Raw genomic sequence first — 24,704 nt, forward strand, 5'->3', positions numbered from 1 at the left:
AACATTATGACCTTAGGGTAAATCTGCGCCGAAATGCAGACGAAAGATTCCGAATAACTTTAAGTGTGTGTATTTTGAGGTATTTTTGTTGCTTCTCGATCTTATCGAGTTCCACGTTTCACGTTTTTTCTTCGCAGAACTGCCAGTTGCTACCGTGGCCTTGAATGACCACTGCGCGCCATGGTTGGCCAGAACGAGCACAAGGACTACGAAAAAAAAAAATTGCTGTAGAATGGACACGTATACACCGACAGTTCTCGTGCCAATATTGCGCTATTCTGGGCATAATGCTATATTGGGACATACAAAATGATATAGCCTAACTAGCTGTACTATACTATTACTATACTGTTCATTATACATTTGAAGGCCGTAATGCCATGTCAGAGCGTTGGAAATAGCAGACTTATAATTACATTGACTCACCTTGAATTGTTTCAGATAATGTGGAGGTCGTAATGAGAAGTGGTCTTGGTGAATGCGAGCACGTTGTAATTATCGTTGATGATCATTTAGTGTTATGCATAACGCAATAATGGTGCAAGACAGCATGCAACAATTGCGCAGCTGAGCTGCACAATCGTTGCGTCCGCTTTATATCGGTGCTCGTGTTGTGTTTTCCTCAGTTTGTTATGCTTCTTGCCGTTGTAATTTTACAATGCAAGGTGCCACAAGAAACCACAGGGGACGTTTTTGTTCTAGCGCGTGCCGCTATTCCTCTCATTTGCATAACGCGAAGCTCTCTAAGATAGGGAAATTTTCACGCGCTCAATGCTATCATTCGCGAGGTGACGAACACCCTCGCATTTTTTTTGCTCCATTAAGTTTTCTGAATTATACTATAATTTTCTTTTCTATAAACGCTTACAACCCTAACCTTGAGAAAGCTGCCTCAGCTGCCTCGGCTGCCTCCACAGGCACCGTTGTTCCTTCCAAAAAGGCTTTAGGCAAATGGTCTGTACAATAGCACTCGTTTGTTACCGTGGCGTCAAGCACTTCTTGTAATAGCGTGGTGTTTGCATTCGCCAAGAAAAAGTACTTGCTAAAACCAACCGCGTAGCACGGCTAGCTTTCGCAGATGGAAGAAAGTGCCGTAGTTATTTGGATGGAGCGTACATTCATTTTTAGGTTTAAAGCTCTCTTGGATGCTTGAAATTATTAAAAATAAAAAAGGTACTTCCTTTTTCATTCGGAATGGATTTTTCTTGCTATTTACCGCGTTCCCCTATCACGCTGAGTCATCACGTGGGCGAGATCTGATCTGGCCGGTGTCTGTCTCAATCCTTTTCTCGTTGTCCAGGGAATACTGTATGCATGTTGGCTCATTAGTACGATCATGAACACCTGCAGATTGCTGAATACGAAACGGCGCAGAGTTCTTGACCTTTTCGGCCCTGACGGTGTCAATTGACACCAACGCACAACATTTCCACTAGCATCTCGGAAGCGTAACCAATACTGCTCATTCTTGGGGTAAATATTCAATGATCCCCGTTGCAATTGACATCAATATTGCTTCAAGTTTGTCGAGGTAGCAGCCACAAAGAAGCGTGGGCGAAGTCTTCGGCAAATCTGAGACGCGTAAGGTGAGGCGGGTAATAAGTGCGATTTTCGGAACGTCGCACCGACGCTGTTTCGATGTGTATTAGGCTGACAAATAAAAAGGTGGTTCCCATTTTGTGTACACTAATGATTAGCAAGAACAAAGAAGCCATTCTAAAAATTTCAAATCACTGACTCTGATGACCTAATCTGACGCCACGGTAATCAATCTAAAAATGCACCACTGGCTCAATTTTTTCGTCTGTCGTCTCCTGAGGTCCTAACTACAAGAAAAACACGCACAGAAAATGTATCTGACGAAAATAAAAAAATCCAGGGCTGAAAGGGTCCGAACTCGCCGTTGGCTGAAACCACAGCGGGGGTCTGCTGATCGTCGCATCATCCATTTACTAAAAAAAAAATTCCGCCATATCCACGAAGTGAATGATGATGAGTGGGCAAACCATGAATCCTCTGTACATTTTGCCCACTCGATTTTATTACATTGCTCCCCCTAGCGTACGTCGCCGCACTAAATCGAACGATTGCCTTCAACCAATGACACGTGCCATATGTGACATCATTTCTATTTTATAAGATCTCGCGTCTTTCATCAACTACATGTACCGCTTTCTAGTTTATAACATCTTGCATCTTTTTATCATCAGTTACAAGTACCACCATCTAGTAAACACTACAAGAACTAAACGAGAGGTGGCTACATACAGGAGACGGTACCGCCATCTAGTGAACACTGCAAGAACTAAACTAGAGGTGGCTACATACAGGGGACGGTACCGCCATCTAGTGAACACTGCAAGAACTAAACTAGAGGTGGCTACATACAGGCTACAGGGGACGCACAGCCCACGCCCTAAGGAGCTTCGCCCCTAAAAACAAAAGAACGCTCGCGACGACAACAGCGTTGAGTGCGGCGTCGAGCATCTTTCTAGGAGCTCACGCAAGGGCGCTGCTGCGGGGATCTAGTAATCTGTATTGCCGCTCCCAGATAGCGCGACAATCTTCAGGGGCCCCGTGGAGTCGGTTACGGGCATGTCTGAGTTTTGGATCACAGTTTCCCAACTGGTGTGAGAAACAATGCTATAAGAAGATAAACCTGGCAGAAGATGAAATGTCATGAAAACAGCGCCGATTGCACGTGCGGCATGTCGTATTCGTGTTGTTCTAGCGCCGTTTTTTTTTTTGTTGAAATTCAACACGTATAAGGTAGCCAGCAAAATTCAAGAAGCAGAATGGAAAACTCAGATGCTCACCTTTACATGGCAACATACCTGTCTTTTTGAAGCACGCAGAGATGAAAAATGTGGTACTGTGACGTAAAAGGAAGGCGCATTATAATTCAAAGTGCACTTTGTATTTCCTATTCACATCTTCTTCCCATGATTACTGCGCCCGGCTGCTGACAAAAAAGACGCAGTACTTCTCTTACTTTTTCGTAGTGCGTTTTTCGTACTTTTCCATTATTTATTTGTTTGTCTTTCCACTTTTCCCATCTTTCTCGTTGTTTCTATTTTTTTTCTTTCTCGTAGTTCTTTCTATAGCATTCCGCACTTCATTATCTTTTTTCCTATGTTTCTATTTCTCTCTTTTTTTCTGTCACAAGAAATGCAAATAAAGAGAGAGGTAGAAACACACGCGAAGAAAGAGATCCCGTCTGTTTCTACCCCTCTCTTTACTTGCCTTTATCTGTGTTTCTTTCTTTTATGCTTTTATTCGCTTTATTTCTGTCGATCTTTCTATATTTTTTTCTTTCTGTCATTTTGTTTCATTCATTACGGTAGAATAGTACAACAAAACGGGACGGGAGGTGAGCGTGAAAAGGAGGAAAAGGGGGGAGGGCAATGCCACCAGCTTTCTCCTTTTGCGCGCCATTAGTGCAAGGCTGCTCTAACTTTTTTTCTCTCGTGTTTATTAATACTTTCTTCGTACGTCTCCAAAAAAACCATATACGCCATCACTTTTAAGTGCATAAGGTGCCCCCGTAATTTCCTAACTAGCAACTCGCTACTTGACAGGACGAGCTTTCGTCTAATACTCGACCGCGTTTATTGGCTCAGTGCTAATCGCATATCAACCTGGAAGCGAGAGAGCTCGTAAGCGTTGTTTTGAAATTATCATTTAAATTTGGACTGACAGCTGCGATCAAAGAGCTCTCGACGAAACCGATGAAGTCCCTAAAAAAAAAGTCATTATCCTTTTAGGCCGAGACATGGCAGCACGTGTTGGAGGCCCATAGCTTGCGTGTGGTGCAACGAAGGAAGTCCACGTTCCCAATAATGCCAAACCTGATCGACAGCCAGCGATGGCTACTTAGTTTGCTCTAGTTTGCTCCCCAAGCTGCTGCCCTAAAGGCAGAGACACCTGACGTCAAAACTGGGAGCGTCATGTACGTGGAGGAGGTTTTTAAAAAAGAGGCTTTTCTTTAGGGTAAGCTGCGTAGGAAGGGAACTTAGTTTCAATGTTATGGGATGTGGTGGTGCATGGATCGTGATATTGGAGGCAAGGCCAGCTGGCTGTCGAAACGTGCTGGCAAGGAAGTTTTTTTTTATTGCTGAGAACTTTAGACGATCTGGCAGTCCTGTGCTGTCGTGTCATTTTGTGTGCGGCAGTGCGCTGTCACCGTCGTTTTGTGTCACGCTCCGCATGTAGCATATTGAGCGCGCGCTGGCTCCAAGGAGAATTCTTCTTTTTGTTCTTGGAGTGTCCTGCTAATGATAATTTATCATCATTAGCAAAAAAAAAAACTAGTGTGCTGGGCCTAAGGCAGGCAAAGCTCGTGTGATATAAGACAACAAAAAAAGAGAGAAAGCAAGCGCGATATATATATAGAGAGAAAGAGATAAGCTAGGCAGAAAAAAAAAAACGAGAAAGAGAAAGAAATAGATGAAGGGAAAGAAAAAATAAATAGAAAGAAAAAGCAAAACGAGAAAGCACTTCCCTCAGGCCTGACAACACTGCAGCCGAAGCTTCCTTAGTTTCTTTATTTGTCGCTTTCTATTACCGCAGTAATTTTACCATTATGTCTGGAATCTTTTACAGTATACGAGCACAGACCCTTCTCGCGTGATTGTAAACTGCCACTTAAAATAAACTCCCATGAGCAGAAACAGGGCAAGCTTAATTTAGCTGACATAGATATGCCAGGGCTTCGCAAATTTTTCGCGAATAACTGATACAACCCATCACCGCGGCTACAGTTTCATAAGTGTATGCTATATATATCAAACGAACATGTAATTTTAAATCTTACCAGGCACTTTACTCCGTAAACGAGTGACGGCAACTTGCTTCAGCCTAGTTTACATGAGTATGAAATAGAAAAAAGTGCTTTATATGGATGGGCAAGTAGCAGGCCTAAGACATCTTTTTTGTTGTTGTTGCTTTGAAGCAGTGTAAACCCTGTTTTCGTAAGCGAACCTTCATCTAGTGAGATCTTATGCCCGACTAAATAATCGCGTGTTTGTGATCGAACCGTTATGCAGCCGGTAATTTGGGAACATGTCGGCTCAAGTATTTACGCCGGCCACACATGCGTCTCTGAACCTCATTTACGAGAAGAAAACTGCGTTTGTAATTAACCTCCAGCTCTCTCTGAGGTCGGTTATTGTAACGCTGCCTCGAAACAAAAAAAAAAAAAAAACGTCGCACGGAATTCTTCTGCCGTATTACCTGAACTTATTCCCCCTTGTCGGCGCAGAAGAAAGCCTCTAAGTTATTGATAAAATCTTCTAGTTTTCGTTCAAATATTTGTCGTGTTTGTAAAGTAAGGTTTCGTATTTTTAAGTATACGATGTTTTTGTTGGCGTGTGGGCAAAACGAGTGTTAATAATAAATACAGCATGGGAAGACTACACGGGCGAATGAAATGAGAAGCAATTTTTCATGAAGTCTAATTTGTGAAGGAACCGAATTCAGCTACAGGTTTCTCATCTTCTCTTTCGCTCAAACACCGTATCAGAAAATACGAAAAAAATAAACGTGCGATATTTCAGCACAAGTTTTCTCGGTTTTCGTCTTGAGTTTTTGCGAACATTCCAGTGATGCGTGTTTATCGTGATTTAACTTGATTTCCTCCCTCATTAGAAGAAATTTCACCCCTCACCCGCCACCTCTCATTCCTGAACTCTGTCTTCGGGAAGTTGGGAAACGGGAAGTGACTGCGATGACGTTGTAATGGATCCAGAGGCACACATAACTGCACCGCGTGGCAGAACATGTCATATTTGACAGAACATCTGGCTAGTACCGATTTGTTTGTTTTTAAGTTTTAATGTATGTTCAGTCCACCTGACATTACATGCGATGTGCACGAGTGTCGATTCGTCTAGCATACTGACACGCGTCTTTTGTACTTCTCACTGCGGCCAGGTTTCACCGGACTAAAGGAACGCTAAAAGCTAAGCAATCAATCAATTTGGAATAATAAATTGTACTTTGGAAACACACTCGTTGTTAATGTACCCACCATGGGCGTACTAACAGACAACAAAATCAAGGTCAGTTTTATTTTCAAAGTTCGCGCCAAAATCTGCAACCATGACGTTGCGGATTCCAAAGTAAATTCTTGTTATTTTCGTGACACCGGCTCACAAAATTATACAATCTCTGGCCGTGTCAGAGGACAAATTACTTAGTTTTCGCTAATTAGCGACAACGTGGGCTCTAGTAGACGCCCTTAAAATGTACGACGTCGTGGAGACTCTTGCGGGAACTCTAAGGTGGTGTCGCCACCCGTATTAACTTTTTGCGTGTTTTTTCGTTGACCATGCGCGTTCGCGTGGCAAGCCAGGAGATTTCGGAATTGTGAAAGTAACTTATCAGTAATAAAAAAAATCGTCTTTTTCTTCAGTGTCCCCTGAAGCTTTAAAGTGTCATCGCTGTCTGTCTGCGTTCGGTATTTACTACAAACCAATGTTTAAAAATAACTGGCTCACGTGTGTCACTCTGTATGCATCAACTTTTTTAGATGGGGAGGCGTTGCTCGAATATTTCATTCATTAATTCGTTCCTTCATTTATTTTGAAACGTGCCCCTGGACAGCACTTGACAATAACAAGCGTGCACTTTTGTTACACAAGAAACGCCCAGAAACAATCGGATAGAAATGAAGCAGCAACACCAAAAAGAAATAAAGAAAAACAATCAGGCGCAGAACAAACACAATGGCTATAAACTGCAATATCCTAGCGTAAGGTATTCTGTTGTGCTACAGTACGTCTAATAGATAACATGAGAGGCACATATTTATTCTGCTTAGTAAATGCGGGTACCAGGCAAATTAAGCCAAGGCTAACTTGCACAGACACACTCCGGATTGCAGTCCTCAATGCTAATGAGAATTGTAACCTTCTCAAAATTAATGCCTTTTACAGTGCATGATAAGTGATTTATAAGCTACCAACCATCACGAGGACAAATGAAATCGATCTCGTATGAGTACCTCTTTACCAAAAGTTCATAAAGGTCACGTGTTTACGAGTCTACGCCCAGCAACAAGAGAACCTTTCGAACAACGCTCTTGACGTGCTGCTTTACGTAGTCAAAGCTATCGAATATCGAATATACAGAACCTGTTACGTGCAATGCTGCTCATCTAAACACGTGCACTCTTAATGACAGCGCGCGAAGCTAATCGCTTGATCTCGATTGAGTATAACAGCTGGAACTGCCTATCGAACGACAGGCCTACACACCGTGCTTTAGTTTAAGTTAACAAATAGTTCTCTTGACAAGACATGGCTCATTCACTTGCAAGACAGTTTCGATGCACTAATTGTGCGGAAGGATCACCGATTGGGGCTATTGAGCACGTTGGTAATCTAATTTAAAGCAAATCAAGGTGAACGAATGGGTGGATGGGTGGAGAAACTTTATTTGCGGCCCTGAGAAACGCGACGAAACGTGGACAAAAAAAAAGACACATAAATACGCACATGTAGCTGGCGCTACTTCCACAAATGTATTGTCGTGACATCCCCACTGTGCGGAAGCATTCCATCAATAGTGACTTCCAACTAATAGTGACTTCGAACGTCTGCGCCTTGATGTTGTCAGATAACGCCATGCTGTAAGTAGCTATAAGTTTGCTGGAAGTAGGGTGTGTGTGTGTGTGTGTGTGTGTACAGAAATATGCCTTTCTTCCTGCACATTTTAGCGCACAGCTGTTATGGTTATGCCGCTTGTCGTACATAGAAAATGATCATCGTCATGAACTGGCACGCACTCAATCACCGCCCAAGCACTCGGTACGGATGACTATAGGAGGATGAGCTGAAACGTAAGGCCCCGAATTGGTGTTTGCCGTTCGTGTGTTCCCTCGTTAATTTTTGTTCGAACCATGGGGTGGTATTTGCGCAATTTCTATGAAGAATTGGCCTTCCTGTCTCAACGTGGGAGCGGCCCACAGTCTTCCCCCTAGAAAATGTGACCAATATTCTTTTGAACCTCAATAAAGGTTACTGTATATCTATGTGCGCTGTAGGGGTTTTACCGCAGAGCTGTTATGGTAGAGGTTCGTCTACAGGCTGAGAATTGGAAAGATGAGAACAATCTTAGTGCTATATAGTATTGTATAATGCAGTATAATAAAGCAGCGGTTCGGGAAAAGACAAGTCAGAGTGTGAAAACCTAGCCAAATGAAGACTAGCTAATTATAATGCGCGCCAAATCTTCTCTGACCCATGGCTTTGCGCACCTTAGTGCTAGCTAATTTTCTTTTTTTTTTGCGTGCTTGTATGTATGATCAAAATGTGTGAAAGAAACACACGGTGTTGGTTATTCGCTCTGATGCCACGGTTGCAAATCGAACGTGTGTTAAGAAAATGTAGTTAACGATTTAGAGTACTTGGTACTCTACTATAAGAGAGCATGAAGTCGTCCCGTGGTCACTTGGTGCATATATATGGCGGCATTCACTGTCCGACGACTGCAAAACAGCGAGAACGAATAGTGGAGAAGTTTTATGGCTCCTGCGAGCCACTGAATGACCGTGGGTCTATAATTATGCTTTCTGCACCAGTGGCCGGCGTCTCCTGGCAGCACTTTGTACAGATGAGGAACAATGTATGCGTATTCAGACTTTCCTATTCGCTACTTTACTTGTTATACTCCTTTAACACGTTTACACCTTATTTTTACTTATTTTACACCTTTTTCCTTTACTGCCTTCGCAAGCACTGGTGCGCTATAGCCAAAGCTTCGCGGTCGTTTGCGTCCGAGGCCGAGTCATGGAGACGAATGCTCGGGCAATAAAACTTTGCGAGTTTGTGCGCAGTCGTTTCTTTTGGAGGTAAGGGTAGAATAGGGAGCACTATATGTTCGCGAGTTATGACCGCAGGCCGCCAGAGTTGGCCCGGGTAAAAATGCATCTTGATACTACCATGACATTTCGGTCTCGTGTGACGCATAACGCGCGATGGCCATAAGCATGTGATATATTAGTGAAAAACGGCTTGATGATGTTGGCGAAAATGGTCGTACAGTTTTACGGCCACCATTCTCTCAGTTCACGCAAGTGGTTGGCAGAAACGGTGGATGCACGATTTTTCTTTTTTCAAGTGTAGCTTGAGCTTATGGCAACCATGCCTTAAATTGAGGCTGTCACAGCGTCTATTGAACTTAGGCAATTACGAATCATGAATGGCGTGAACTTTTTATGGAGTCAATAAATATGAGTAAGGAGCATCCAAAATCATTCTCGTAAAAATTAGAGCATTATTAGGTGTGCATTGTCAAGCGTTAGCGACAGTTTAACATGCTACAGCAAGTATTGCAAAACTATATACGGATGGGAGCCATTGCAGAATAGCCGGCAAAATGTTGCGAGGTGGAGTAATAGTCATTTTTGACGTCGTTTTCGGGATCATACTAAATAACCACAGCCGGGCGACGGCATTTCCCAGCGATAGACAATCATAGTTCGTACGATATTATACCTCCGTCAATTTCATCACACAATCCACTCAACCTCCGTCCTTGGGAGCACTTCTATTTTTTGTGGGCCACTCACTTACCTCTAGCAGCCTGTGAAACTCAGTTTTTTTTTATTCAACTCAACTACAATCTGTCCCGGTTCGCTTTCGGTAACCCACACCCGTTGCCTTATCCTACTTCATCTAAGCGAAAGGCACCCAGTTTTTATGACAATGGCTGGTGGGCGGAGCACATGTAACATCTTCAAGCTGCTCAACAGGGTGTTTGGAAGATACTATCTCTAGCCCATTCTGAGTCGTGGTCACACTGGCGGTCGTTCTATTTCCCTCGACTGACCTCGTTCAGGATACGGCACTTTTGAGTGGGCAACACGCCCGAGAGATAGTATCGAGAAGGCCGAGTTGTCGTTTGGTAGATAGCCAACGACAGCGACGTACTTGCTCTACAATGTGTGACGATGACGCCTAAACGAAATCAGATGTATCATGTGATATGGCGCTCCTTTTTTTTTCACGGGATTCTTTGGTTAAGCGTAGAGAAACGCACCGATTGTGCTATACGTTCAATGGTGTTGCAAATTAGTCCCATATGCGTGACCATATATGACAGCACGTCGAGTAAATTCAATTATGCGACATTGTGTAACTAAAGCCATGATCGCAATTTTATTGTATGTTGAACTCTCGTATAGTTACTCGTGTTAAGCGCTGTAGATGTCTTGCTTTATGGTTTTTACTCTCTCATCTATACTCATTACGCACACAGACTCCATCATACTTGACGAATGTTTAGATTCAGCCTTGTTAAGACATGAATGCAACGTAGAAAGCTACTGAGCCTAAATACTGTAGGCGAGTAAATATTTGGACACGTTCAGGATTCATGCTGAAAAATGTTTAAAGGTTAACAACAGCGTGGAACGACACGGACGAAAGACAACACACGAAGAGATTCGTCTGTATTTTTTCATTTTGTTTGTGTTTTTCATTGCTTTCACCGTCTAATATACCGTGCATGGTCCCGGCCTTCTTCTCAAACAACAAACAATAAATTTAAACACATCAATACAATCTTGTCTGAAGCTTATATGGCCATTGATGACGTTTTTCTGACTGCATGCAAGGGTTTGATACGTATGCGTGCAAAACGTGCGTCTGCCTAAATTTACAAGTCACCGCGCATGCGCAATATATAGGCAGAGTTTCTTTTTATTATCGCAGGGCACATACGATACCTGGGCTTGCGTTGCAGTGCTCTTACAGCTTATCATAAGAATACTTCAAGTAGTCGTCGTTTTGGAGAATTCTAACTATAGAGATTTCTAGTGTTGACTTTCACAGTCAAATTTGCACCTGTACATATCACACATTTGCACCTTTTTGTATACTCCTTACATTAAATTACTGCGTCATTTATGCTCTGGGCTTTTTATAACGATGACCATTTGTTAGACAGCTATTATGTGTGACTTTATTTCTTGTGTGTTTGATAGTATTACTATTTCCTGCTTGGCCAATGACAATGGCCATTTAGTGTTTTTATTGTTACAATTCTGTTGCCAGAATCCAAATAAAAAAAGGGTGTAAGGCTGGGAGACCTGATCTTTCCCATGTTTACAGGAGATCTTCAGGGCCCTAGATTGGGAAGAGTTAGAGATAACGAGTTAATGGAGAGTATCTTAGTGACCGCTGATTTGCTGATGACATTGTCTCGATGAGTAAATCAGGGGACGAATGACAGCTCAAGATTATTGAACTGGACACGGAAGGCAGAAAAACGGTCTGAAAATAATATTCTCAAAATTAAAGTAATGTGCAACAGCCTCGACATAAAAGAGCACTTTGCGATGGGTGGAGAGACGCTGGAAGTTTTAAAGGAATATGTCTACTTAGGCCGGGAAGTAACCACAAAGCCGAAGCATGAGAGTGATATAACTAGAAGAATAAGGATGGGATGGATCACGTTCGGCAAGCATTCTCAAATCGTGAATAGTAATCTGCCTCTAACCTTCAAGAGGAAGGTATATAATAGCTGCAACCTATACGCAGCAGTAGCCTGGATGCTTATAAAGAGGGTTCAGCTTAAATTGAAGACGACGCAATGAGTGATGGAAAGAAAGTGACAGGTGTAACCTTAACAGACAAGAGAACATAATGTGTCAACGAACAAACCGTGGTTAAGGATATCATAGTTGAAATCAAGACGAAGAAATGGGCATGGATCAGGCACGTAGCACGTAGGCTGGATAACCACTGGTCGTTAAGGGTAACTGACTAGATTTCCAGAGAAGACAAACGCACGAAGGGGAGACAGAAAGTTAGGAGGGCCGAGCAGATTAAAAAATTCGCAGCTATAATGTGGCAGCAGAAAACACAAGACCGGGTTGTTGGCGGGTCATGGGAGAGGCCTTTGCCCTGCAGTGGGCGTAGTCAGGCTGATGATGATGCCGTGAGGGACCCTTTAACACTTTTGCTGGCGCAGTTGTGACGCAGTCGGGGGCAGCGTCACAAAGGCCTCAGGAGTCGACCGCTACCACACCCAGTGGTTCTATGGTGACTCAAACCGCCCCCGTAAAAGAAGCAGCACCAGCTGCTCCATGCACATCAAAGGGCCCACAGACTCCGGTCTCCCTGGGCCCTAAACTCAATAGAGTGCCAAGGCCTGAGATCCGTTTCTCAGCGCCTCACTCTCGATCTTCCAGCGCCTCAGACAAGGCAATGGAGATCGACCACAAAACTCCGGTGTCATCGACACCGAAGGACAAGCGCTCTCTCGAGCGTACCAAACAGGACAAGGACAAAGTCCCAGTAACCACAATAATTAAGCGATAACCGTAATGGTTATCGTATTTCTTTCTATTTCTATTTCTCAATATTGTCACCTATCATCTTTTATACCGATCAATCCCCAGAAGTATATTTACTTAACTTTATTCTGCCATGGCTTTTATCGTACATTGGAACTGTAGAGGCTTAATTCATAACTTAGGTGACATAAAGGACATCATTAACAAATTCTCACCAGTAGCCTTTTGCCTCCAAGAGACAAATCTTGGTGCAAAACACAGCCACTTCCTAAAAGGCTTCAAAGTTGCCCGAAAGGACCGCGAACATTGCAACCGTCTTTCAGGAGGAGTAGCCATAGTGGTGCAGGGCAGCACTCCTACGCGAGATGTCCAAATAAACACATCTTTCGAGGCCGTAGCCGTCACCATCCTATCATACAAAACCATCACCATCTGCTCACTGTATATCCCACCTCACACCCTTTTCACCACCAAAAACTTAGAAAATCTAGTGGAACAGTTGCCAAAACCATTTATCTTAGTTGGGGATTTCAATGCTCATTCAACCCTTTGGGGTAGCGACAAAACTGACGCAAGAGGGCAAGCCGTGGAAGATTTCATTTTATCAAATGACATCTGCCTTCTTAATTCCGGTGCTTTTACCTACTTTTCACCAACCTCGCGCACTTTTAGTTGCTTAGATCTCGCCATGTGTTCATCGTGTATTTTTAATGATTTTAAATGGGACGTCGTCAACACGTCTTATGGTAGTGATCATCAACCCGGCATCATAAAACTCATACCATCTTACCCAACTCTAACAAGCAGGCCACGCCGGTGGAAACTACAGCTCGCGAACTAGCCAGTTTTCACAGAAAACGCTAAGCTCGATGAAGTTTTCTCATCGGAGCTTTCTGTTGAGGAACTAAACGAAGAGTTCGTCAAAGTTTTAATCTTAGCAGCAGAAAAAGCAATACCGCAATCATCCGGCATCGTACGCTAGAAATTCAACCCTTGGTGGACAAACGAGTGTACTGATGCCAAAAAACTACAAAATAAGGCCTGGGGAATTCTACGAAGATACCCCACCTACGCCAACCTCATCAACTTCAAACAGGCAAAAGCCAGAGCCCGATTTATTTGAAGACAGGCAGAAAAGGATTCATGGCAAAAATACATATCATCAATTAACAGTTCAGTCACATCTAAACACATCTGGGACCAGGTGAGGAAGTTCAAAGGAGAGTACTCCTCCTACACAATACCACTGCTTACAAGTCCAGACACACAATCAACACTAGAAGACCAGGCCAACCTATTAGGAGAACACTTTTATAAGGTATCATGCTCAGCAAATTACACCAATACATTCCTGAAATATAAAGAAAATGCAGAAAGACAAAGATTGCCTACTAGCAGTACCTCAAATGAAAGTTATAACCTTCTACTTACGCTGCACGAATTGAACAGGGTACTTTCTGCCGGTAAATAAACGGCAACAGGGTCTGACCAGATACACTACGCAATGTTGGCACACCTATCCCAAGCAGCCGCGAAGGCACTTCTCCAATTCTTCAACAAAATATGGGATTCTGGCATAATGCCTGAAGATTGGAAAAAAGCCATAGTCATACCATTCCTAAAACCTGGTAAACCCCCAACAACCCCAAGTAGCTATAGACCCATTGCATTAACAAGTTGCCTTGCAAAAACTTACGAAAGCATCATAAACATTAGACTTACCTTCACTCTGGAATCGGAGCACCTAATAGACGCACACCAGTGCGGATACAAAAAGGGCTGTTCCACCACTGATCACATTGTTAGGCTGGAACAAGAAATACGACAAGCATTTCTACACAAACAGTTCTGTCTCTCGGTCTTCTTTGACTTAGAGAAAGCATATGACACAACTTGGAGATACGGAATTCTCAGAGATCTAGCTAACTTAGGGATTCGCGGAAGAATGCTGAACTGCTTACACGATTTTTTATCGAATAGAACTTTTCAAGTACGTTTGGGTACGGTACTGTCACGAATATTTGTCCAAGAAAATGGTGTACCACAGGGCTGCGTTTTGAGCACCACTTTGTTTATAGTGAAAATGAACTCCATCAACAGGACTATACCCCGTACAGTCATGCACTCCATCTATGTTGATGATCTGCAAATTGCATGCCGAGCCTCCAGCCTATCATCCTGCGAAAGGCAACTCCAAATTACAATAAATCGGCTTACGAAATGGGCCGACCAAAATGGTTTCCGCTTTCAGCCCAAAAAACCACAGCTGTTCTCTTTACGCAAAAGAGAGGATTGTTCCCTGAACCCGCGCTCAAACTATACAACATCAACATGCCGGTAAAACAAGAACACAAATTTCTAGAAATCACATTCGGCCGAAAACTAAACTTTCTGCCACACATAAATGCACTGAAAACTAAGGCAAACAGAGCACTCAATGTACTCAAAGTACTCTCCCATAAACACTGGGGTTCCGATCGACTCTGCCTTATACGTATTTACCGATCTCTTGTACGCAGCATTTTAGACTACGGATGCGTAGTCTACGACTCGGCGCGAAACTCATACATCCGCCGTCTTGACCCTATACACAACCTCGGCCTCCGTCTGTCAAGTGGTGCTTACAGAACATCACCTGTGCAAAGTCTATACGTAGAATGCAATGAGCCCCCTCTATGTGATCGAAGAGCATTACTAACCTTGTCATATGTTTTAAGAATAAGGTCGTCACCTGAACACATCTGCTATGAAATTGCCGCAAAATGTGACTCGCGCTCACACTACCTCAACAAACCGAACCTAATCAAACCACTTGTCCTACGTTTCGAGGAATACTGCCGCTTTTATACCATCCCTGATGGATCACTAGATGTCGCTATTAAACCACCAAGACTGCCGCCATGGTTTGACCTGTCACAGCTATGCGAATTTTCACTAAGCCGTTTCAACAAAAAAAGCACCCCACCAGAACACATAATCCAAGAATTTTATACACTTCAGCACGAATATAGGGATTACGAAGAATTTCACACAGATGGCTCAAAAACGGAGGACCACGTGGGTATTGGGATTGTGACGACGAAAAGCCGATTTCTGTGAAAGTACCTCGTAGTTTTTCTATTTTTTTCAGCTGAAGCTTATGCCTTGAGTGAAGCAGTTCGGAAAATCATCGCTGAAAAATACAAGAAAGCAATCATATACACCGACTCACTAAGCACACTAAAAGCACTACATATAAAATCCGAATGTGAGCCTATAGTAGGCGACATTCTAAACATGGTATACTTAAACAGCCAGGCAACCTGCATCCGTTTCTGCTGGGTCCCAAGTCATGTTGGGATACCTGGAAACGAAAAAGCAGATAAGTATGCTTCCCAGGCAGCCCATAAAACAGTAACAAAAGTAAAAATTCCCCTTAAAGATATCCAGAGAACAATTTGCCTGGCCCTACTAGCAAAATGGCAAAAGCAATGGGACACCTGCACGAACAATAAGCTCCACCTGGTGAAACCCACACTCGGGGAATGGAAGACCTGCCGTCACCAGCAACAATTTATTGAAGTTGTATTATGCCGACTTCGCATTGGACACACACACTTGACACACAACTTCTTACTCGCAAAGGAAGAACAACCAACGTGTGAAAAATGCCAAGAAGCGTTAACACTTATGCACATCCTAATCACATGTCCTACCATTGAAACACAGAGACAAAAACATTTCAGCAAGCTATACAAACAACACGTAACTTTACACCCTGCTTTGTTCCTAGGAGATGACCCTCTAGTACCTCTGCCTGACTTGCTAAACTTTCTGAAAGAATGTAACCTGTTAAATAAGCTTTAAAATCTCATCTTTTTAGCGTCCATTCCTGAAAGTCTTGTGTCTGGCGCAGCATAGCCTTAGCTGCTTTTGCGCCATAAAAAACCAAATTAACCTAACTTTTGCTGGCTCACTAATAGTGTAAATACATGTACCAAAGAATATGACACGTTGTTTGTTGGTCAGGAAAATGCTGAAGAATACGCGGTCAAAGAATTGCTGCTGCGCGCTCAGAACAAGAAGATTCGCATTGATAGGGCCACTTCACGAAGGTAGGGCTAAGCGCCGTTCTTATTTACCGTCATTACAGATGTTCCAGTGAATTATTTAGGCTGCATCTTCGAGTATTCGTCTGTAAAGCTAGTAATAATGAAGTCACAAATGGTCTTCTGAACATTAAGACAAACTGATCACGTGAGGAGGAGTGAATGAGTGAAAAGTCAGCGACGTTACAGGCAAAGAAACTGCGGGAATAAACGCTATCGAGTTATGGTAGGTCATTATATGTTAATATAAGCCCTCTTGGACTGAATATATTGTAATGTGGAATGCTTTTAAAATATCCAGGAACCTCTATCGGATTTGTTACAGCAGGTACGTCGACTGAGCGATCTTTCATTTTCCGATGATGAATGTCAACAAGACTATACGTTTGAATACGAAGTAGTTCTCTCACCATACCAAGCACATTAAACGCTGCTAAGCACACTTATTTGAACCTCCCGCCAAAACGATGCCAAAAGCGGGGCACTTAGCGCAAAGCTTTTCGCAAAGGGAGCATGGAGACGGTGGGTGGAACACATCTCGCGGTCGTTTTTTCCCCGTTTAAGGCGGGGAAATATTTTTTTTTTTTTTTTATTGGCGCTAGTATGCCCTACGGCATCAGTTAAATAAAAAGGAAAAGTTTTGTTTCCTGTATGAAGGCCAGGAGTTGTCGATGCAGTGGACCGTGCGTCCAGCGCGTCAAGTCAGGTGGTCGGCCGGGGTGGTGGTGAAGGCCGCGTAGGTGGCGAGTGCGAGCCTGGTGAAGGCCCGGGCAGGTTCCCAATAGGTGATCAAGCGTTGCCTCTGTGGCTGGGGCAACGCAGAATGGGCACGTCGTTGGGGGAGGCTGTGCACCAGATGTCCATGTAGCCCGGATTGCAGGAGTCAAGGCGGCGCCCACACGAATCCTCCTGAGCGCAACCTCCTCTCGGCGAGTTAAGCCGCCGGGAAGGTCAGATCCACGCGGAGGAATGAGAGCACGCGTGGAGCGCCGGAGGGTTTCTTTGTGCACAAGCAAGCTGTCCTTCGGGGACAAACGAAGTAGAGGCAGCGGGTGTTGAACAGTCGCTGGATGGCAAGCGGCATCTGCTTCCACTTGAGCCGGTGCAGACCGGCGGGTCCACAGAACGCGGACAGGACAGGCACATGAGTGGATCAGTCGGTGTATATCGGAGGCTATATCGATGGAGCTGGTCACTTTTCGCAGCTCTCGAACTGCCTGCGTGGAGTCCGTATATACAAGCAATTTATCGTGTGACAAAGAATCCATTTTGGATATCATAACTGTTAACCCGTCCCGTATAGCAGTGAGCTCCGCTAATACGGATGGGAACGGTGCCTCTGTTACGTAAGAGCAGATATGTTGGATTTCAGGTTGCGCGGGGCATACGAGACTGGTGTGCAGAACGCAATTATCGGTAGCTGCGTCTACGTATACCGCTAGTGAGTTCTCGGTGGTAGTGACGATGCCCTCCTGCGCCGCTTGTCGGGTGGATTGTCGCAGGCGGGTCAGTGGTCGGTTGTCACTGGCCTGTGCCTTGAGCCATGGTGGAACTTCTGCCACGGGTGCGTCAGGCTGTGGCAGCGTTGAACCATAGTAGTGAGCTAGAGCTGCCGCCGCAGGAACAGCTTGACTCTTTAGGTAGCGAGCGACTCGACGCTGGTGTACAATTTCGTCGATGGTGTTGAGCTGCGCTTCCGCCTGGAGGGTCGTGATAGGTGTCATACGGGGAAGGCATGTAATCGCCCTCATGGAATCTCGGTTGGCGGTTTCGAGCAAGTCCCAGTCTCTCAAAGTCAGTCGTTGAAACTGAGCTTGATAAACGAGCCGAGGTTGTAGGATTGATCGCACCAAGATACGGGCCATTCGAGAACAGGCACCCCCCGTCTTTTGAGAGATGCGACGAATGAGATGGAGGGTATTAGCACTCTTCCGGCGAGCAGAGCGAACCCACGCATTCGCAGAGCCAGATGCGTCCAATTCGACCCCGAGCACACGTATAGTGGATACAGGGGTGAGGGTATGGCCATTTAGGCTCAAACATATCGGCGTCTGCAGGAGGCGACGGCGACCTCGTCTGTTGGTGATAGACATGAATGCAGTCTTCGTGGCAGATAGTGTCAGTCCTATGCGCGCACACCAGTCCGACGCCTTGTCGAGAGCACTCTGGAGTGCCTCCTGCTGGCGTTGAAGGTCTGGATGTAGTGTCCACACAGTCAAATCATCGGCATACAGGAGGAAGAAGGCATCTGGAATGCGTGCTAGTTGCCACGCGAGGGGCAACAGGGCAATATTGAAGAGTATCGGGGCTAGAACCGAGCCCTGCGGTACACCCCGCTTCATTACAAAGTGTCCGGTTCGTTCCTTGCCTACTCTGATGCAGAAGGTACGGTGTGCCAGAAAACACTCCACAAAGTCGCAGACGCGAGGCGGAAGTTGAAGCCATTGCATTATGTGATTGATCGCAGAGTGGCTGACGTTGTCGTAGGCCTTATGAACGTCCATGGCGAGAAGGGTTCGAATGCTGCTTGATCTTCTTCCCACAAGCACCATGGACGTCAAATGATCTAGGCCATCTTCCGTGCCCAGGTGCGGTCGAAAGCCAATCTGGGCCGGATGGTACCAGGCGTGCTTTTCCAGCCACCAGGAGATGCGCGACGCCAACATGCGTTCAAGAAGCTTGCACAACGTACACGTTAGAGCAATCGGCCGAAGATTAGAGAGGCTGTTCGGGTGCTTTCCCGGCTTAGGTATCGGCACAACTTCGGCATGCTTCCACGATTCAGGCAGCCCTCCGGTCGTCCAGACTGCGTTAAGCGTGTCCAGCAGCCACTGCAGTGCAGGGCCATCCATGTTCTTGAACACTTCATAGGAGATCCCATCTGGTCCTGGTGCCTTGCGTACTTTTGCCTGGTCAATTGCTGCCTGGAGCTCCGCCATCGTGTATGGCGCTTGCATGCCTTCGATGTCCGACGGACTGGGAGTCACGCCAACCTCCGGAGGCAGGTTACACGGACAGTCGAATTGTGGTGGGGCCAGGTTGTAGGCCGGGAAGAAAGCCTTAACTATTTCTGGAGCGAACTGGCTTGGCGTGCATCCAGAAGACAGACACGCACTGGCCGCTGGGTCCGGCGTACGGGCGCCTAGTTCCATACTCCGGAACGTTCGCCATATTGAGGCGGTTGAAGACGATGGACCGAGTGACGCACACCAGTCCATCCACCGTTCGCGGGCGAGACGCTTCTCGCAGCGACGCGCCGCAGCGGTGAGTCTGTTGAGGTTATCACGAAGCTCAGCGGCTGCCGGATCTCGGTTTAAGGCCAGCTCTGCACGACGGCGTGCTGCCCACAGACGCAGAAGATGTAAATTTGGATGTGGTCGGTTCTCCTCTACCCAGCTTGACTGCGTGGCGGCTTGTACAGCTCTGGTTAACACCTGCAATGGATCAGACGATGTATCAGCAATCGAGTCGTTCAGTTCATTGCGGAATAAGTCCCAGTTGGTTGTGTAGCATCGACGTCGGAGGCGGCGCTGGTTATACGCGGCCAAACCAATTTTCAACGGATGGTGATCACTCCCCCAGCAGTCTGGTTCTAGGTCCCACGAAACGTCACACATGCCCAACCACCACGAGAGATCGGGCGCATAAGGTGGAGCACAGGGATGATCCCACCGACGTGTAGAAGTAGCCGGGGCATTCAGAAGGACAAAGTGCGCGTCTGTAAATGTGTCTAGCACGATGTTGCCTCTAGCACTGGAAGAAGGGTAGCCCCACGACTGATGAGGTGCATTGAAGTCTCCCCCAACTAGTACTGGGCACCCAGGATAGGTTTGACGCAGGTGAGCCAGCCACCCCAAACGCAGTCGGGGAGCGCTGCCACTATACGGGCGCACGTAAACTGAAACCACAATCACGTCAGTACGCGGAAGTCTAACGAGCACTGCCACCACTTCTTGCCACTGGTTACACCACTGCAGCAGGGGAACCTGCGTTTGAGGATATGTAGTCACAACATACACTGCAGCCTTGCCTGGAGGTCCCAACGCATTGGTGCAGCGTCGATCAGGGATGGTTGGGGAATCATACGCAGTGAATCCAGGGATGCGTGGAAGCGAATTCGTTTCTTGTAGAAGCAGGCACCAAGCGGGGAGCTTCCCCAGCGCAAGGCGATAGCGAAGCTCACCAACTTTATTTGCAAGTCCCCGGCAGTTCCACTGCAGGACACAGTGGTGGCGCGTTGCTTTCAAAGGAGTGGTCATTGCGGTGGAAGGTTGGCGAGCACCACCTTTGAAAGCTCTTGCAGTTGCCGGGCAACAAAGTGGAGGAGCTCTGCCGGAGTCATCTTGACTGGTGCTGACGCGCTTGCGCAGGATAATTCAGGCACAGAAGCAGCGTACGGCACGTCTGTACCGCGCATCGCAGTTGGTCCAGCGGGTCGAGCGAGATGGGTTCTGCGTTGAGCGAGGCGCTTGACTTCCATTTGGAGCTGCTGTATCTGTTGGTCAAGCTTCGCCAGATCGTCTGTACCCGTAACGCTCAATTTAGGCGTATTCGCAGGCTGCTGAACACGTTTTTTGCCCCGCTTGACGGCGTCGCTGTACGTGGGGACTTCATAGCAAGCATTTTCAGGTTCTACCAACGCTGGTGTGTCCTCTTCGGAGGGGGACAACAGTTCAAACCGGTTGCTAGTCGGAATGTCGGCGTCCCTTTCTTCTTGTGTCACCGAACGCTGGCGGCGCTTGCGTTGGCGACGGGCTTTGAGAGCCTTCTGTTTAACTGGACAATCTTTGGACGTTATTTCATGATCGTCCGTTTGGCAGAGCCCACATTTGTACGTGCGCGTCTCGACGGACTCCATGGAGGTGTCTGCGGGTTGGGGACAAGAATCTCGCATGTGACCGGTACGAAAACACCGATAGCAGTGTACCACACCGGGCTTGTACACATGAAAGTTCAGGATGCATCCATAGTACGTAATGCGGCTTGGTGGCGTTCGAGGCCCTTGGAGAGTGACAAGGCACGTGCGTCCACGGCCCATATAACGAGCTGTTACAATCTTGTGTGTGGAGCAGGTCAAAGCAGTGATAAGGCCCTCCGGCGATTCCCCTGGGTCAACCCCAGAGACCACATACCGACGCAAGTCCGAGCCGGAACTCAAGTACGCTTGCACCTGTACAGTACAATCAGCTGTGACTGGCAGAGTTTGCAGGTGGGTGAGGCGGTCAACGTCTGCTAGCGAACGCACCCATACGGATACGCTGTTGGTGGGATGGTGAATGGAGAAACCTTGAAACGCGGTGGTTTTGAGGCAGGTGTCGAAGGCTGACTGAAGGAGGCGATTTGACAATTTTGATACATCGAAGCACTCACGAGGTTTTACGACGACTTTGTACTTAGACTCGGTGCCAGGCGAGGCGACAGCTGCCGGAGAGGGGCACTCCCGCTTGCTTGCCGGTGTGGCTGAAGCAGACAAATCATCTATTCCCATTTGTGAGTCAGCCACGCGTTTCGCACTGCGTTTCGGAGCGGATGATGGTTGTGATGGCTGCGTCTTAAGCTCCGCTGCAGCCATCGTTACTGGTTCACATGAAGAACACGGGAGCGTTGCCGCTGCCAGATGCAACCGGCGAGACGCCGGAACTGTCCTGGCGAGCGTCCCACGCACAATGTTGAAGTGAACGGCACCAAGGGTGGTTAGTCCAGGTCGTCGATGGTGTCCGGAAGAAGAGTGCTTGGGGGCGACCCCACGGCCTCGTCCAGGGCGTCCGGCAGGTCTGTCCTTAGCCGGTGGGGCCAGAGAGCTGGGCGGCGTTGCGTTGAGCCAGGGCGCAGAGAGTGGGGGAACGCCGGTGGGGCGATGGTCGCGCGAGCCGATCGGGGAAATATTTAATAAGCCGTTTTCGCACCCTCTCACGAAAGGCGCCGAAGAAAGAAGCGAGAAAAGGTTAACGGTTCTCGGCGTTGCCACTCTGGGCTCCCTCCAGACAGAGGTGAGGGGAGGCTGGCGGAAGATACGAACGTCGAGTCGGCCTTCCTTTTTCGAAATGAACTCCTTTCAAGACTAGCAGAGAGGGGGGGAGGCTGACCTCCCTGGCCCCGCGCCAGCTGCGAAGCAAGGTAAAGCACACCTGGTGAGGTCCCATCAGGAAAGTAGCTCGGCAAAGAACGAGATGGATTCCGCGTGTCTCAATAAAAACCAAGAACTAACGGGTCGTCGCTGTAATGGCATGACGCCGATCTCTCGAGGTGTGGGAGGAGAAAGACGGAGAGCAGTAAGGGACGAGCCGAAACGTCGTGCGTCCTCCATGTAGCGCCACGCTCGCAGGCATAACGAAAAAGAAGAGGAAGAGTACAGAGGAGGGAGAGGCCTAGGTTGGGATGTAGAAAGGGAAAGAAGGGGTGAGTCACGTGATTGCAGCCAGCGAGCCACTCAACCTGTTTCTTTGTCATTATTTTTTTTTTGTTTCGAGACCAACGGACGTCGGCGGCCCGGTTCGCGCCGAAACGTTCGGCGCCAGCTCAGTCGCTCGCGTGGTGGTTTGCCGTGCTGTCGCTTACCGCGGGAACTGGGTTGCGTCGCTCGCGCTCGAGGTGTTCCGATGTCGACCGGCAGCGGCACAACGCGGCTTTCACCGGGCCCGACCCGCGGCTGGGTGTGACGTCAGCGAGAAAGCACGTGACTCCTAGAGCGCGGTGTCCATCTTGGGGCTCTGAGCCAAGGATACTGGTGGTGTTCGTAGTTCATTTTTTTTTATTTTTCGAATTTTTTTTTCGCTTCTGCGTGGTTCTATGTGCGCGTGTGTGAGTGTGTGATCACTCCTTCCGGTTTCGTGGGAGGCTACGATGAAACTGACAATGGAGAGTGATAAACTCCGGCGTCTGTGTCTTGTGTGCCCTGTGGGATACCTGCTTTGGCTGGCTGGACTTCCGTTGACCATTTCGGGTGAGTTCAACTTTCATGCTGGTCCTTCCGGGAAGTCTTTTGTGGAATCCATTTTATTATATTACTGATGACGACGCAGGCATAAGTACAAAGACGGCACGCATATCCATGCAGTGTCTTACTAAAATATCGCTCATTGATAGTGCTGACTTCGTGTTTTTCACCACCAACATGTATAGTTTATCCACAGATAACATGCGTGACATGTCTGTGTACACTTCACTACCCTGCGAAAGAAATATACCGCATCTACAATGCAAAGTTGAAGCAAAGGAGAAGGGTGGATCAGCGTATTATCTTAAAGTTCGAGAAGAACCCTTGAAAACAAGTCTCAGTAAAGACGTGCCTTCCTCAAGTTCTTCCGTGTTAAGGAACACAATCATGAGCGGTTCTTGTCGTTAGTAAATCAGTCCACTATAACAATACTTACAGTACAAAGTTCCATTTCTGTAAGAATGTGTTTGCTTATGAGTACGATGTTAGAAAACGTTGCCAATTCATTATAAGCGCAACAAAACTTGTCTTAACGTGTCAGGTGAGCAGCGTTATGGAACTGCCACTAAGGCCTCGCCATAAAGAGAAGGTAGTTTACGGACGAGTAGGCTTCTAGAGCAGTAGTCACGTCAGTTCTCATATTTAAGCGAGTCTGACTCCAAAGAGCAAGTGAAGGAAGTTAGGAAAGGACACAAAGTGCAAAGCGAGTTTTGCAATTCCACGAAACGCAGGCCTGGCATTAATAGAACCGGTTGTTCTTTCGTTTGGTATTTCTACTCTCGGATACAAACGCAGGAACATTGGATTCGCTAATAAGTTTGTGTAGTTGAGTTATAAAAGAATGAATTGCTAAATTTTGTCGGCATTGTATACCTCATTAGTGATCATTCGGAAATAAAATGATTTAACTGTAGGGCCCCTGTAATGTGAGCCTATAAAACCTAACTGGGACAAAATTTTAAAAAAAGGACACCGATTAAGAAAAAGAACAAAAGAAAGGCGTTTCGGCTCCCCTGGTGGAAGCCTTGTTCCCAATCTGCTGAAACGTCCTTTTATTGTATTCGTTGTCATGGTCGGTGTTCTTTTAATTCTACCATGTTTCTTCCCGACTAGACGGGCTTCCGTCAAATCTTCGACTGCAAACCTTAATGCCCTGCTTAAGGTATGAGGCTTCATTATTGTGGAGAGCGCTTTATTTGTTAACCACCCTCCCTTCTAGGATGCTGCTGCAAGTATTCTCACTCAAACATTGAAAAACTGATGACTGCTTCTGGGCAATTTTACACTTTTATTTCTTATACCTTGTCACTCTTCATTCGTTGAGTTTTACACGAAGTTATTAAGTTTCTTAGATTGGCTCTAGAAGCATTCTTCGAAT

General features: G+C 46.3%; 2 protein-coding genes across 3 annotated transcripts in view; both read left to right on the plus strand.

The window, feature by feature from the left end:
- The window catches only part of LOC119164856 (uncharacterized), a 38,824-nt gene extending 37,636 nt beyond the window's left edge, over window positions 1–1,188 (plus strand). The window contains exon 5 of the mRNA XM_075872726.1: window positions 138–1,188. Coding sequence (XP_075728841.1) covers window positions 138–164 — 27 coding nt within the window. The 3' untranslated portion in view covers window positions 165–1,188. The remainder of the gene's footprint in view (window positions 1–137) is intronic.
- Window positions 1,189–22,914: 21,726 nt separating this feature from the next.
- Window positions 22,915–24,704, plus strand: part of LOC119163470 (P-selectin-like) — a 216,295-nt gene continuing 214,505 nt past the window's right edge. Inside the window, exon 1 of one of the 2 annotated variants that reach the window (XM_075873132.1) lies at window positions 22,915–23,332. In XM_075873132.1, coding sequence (XP_075729247.1) covers window positions 23,233–23,332 — 100 coding nt within the window. In that variant the 5' untranslated portion in view covers window positions 22,915–23,232. The remainder of the gene's footprint in view (window positions 23,333–24,704) is intronic. The other variant, XM_037415475.2, reaches the window with a different exon arrangement.

Source organism: Rhipicephalus microplus, chromosome 9 (assembly GCF_043290135.1).
Source record: "Rhipicephalus microplus isolate Deutch F79 chromosome 9, USDA_Rmic, whole genome shotgun sequence".
NCBI lineage: Eukaryota > Metazoa > Arthropoda > Arachnida > Ixodida > Ixodidae > Rhipicephalus > Rhipicephalus microplus.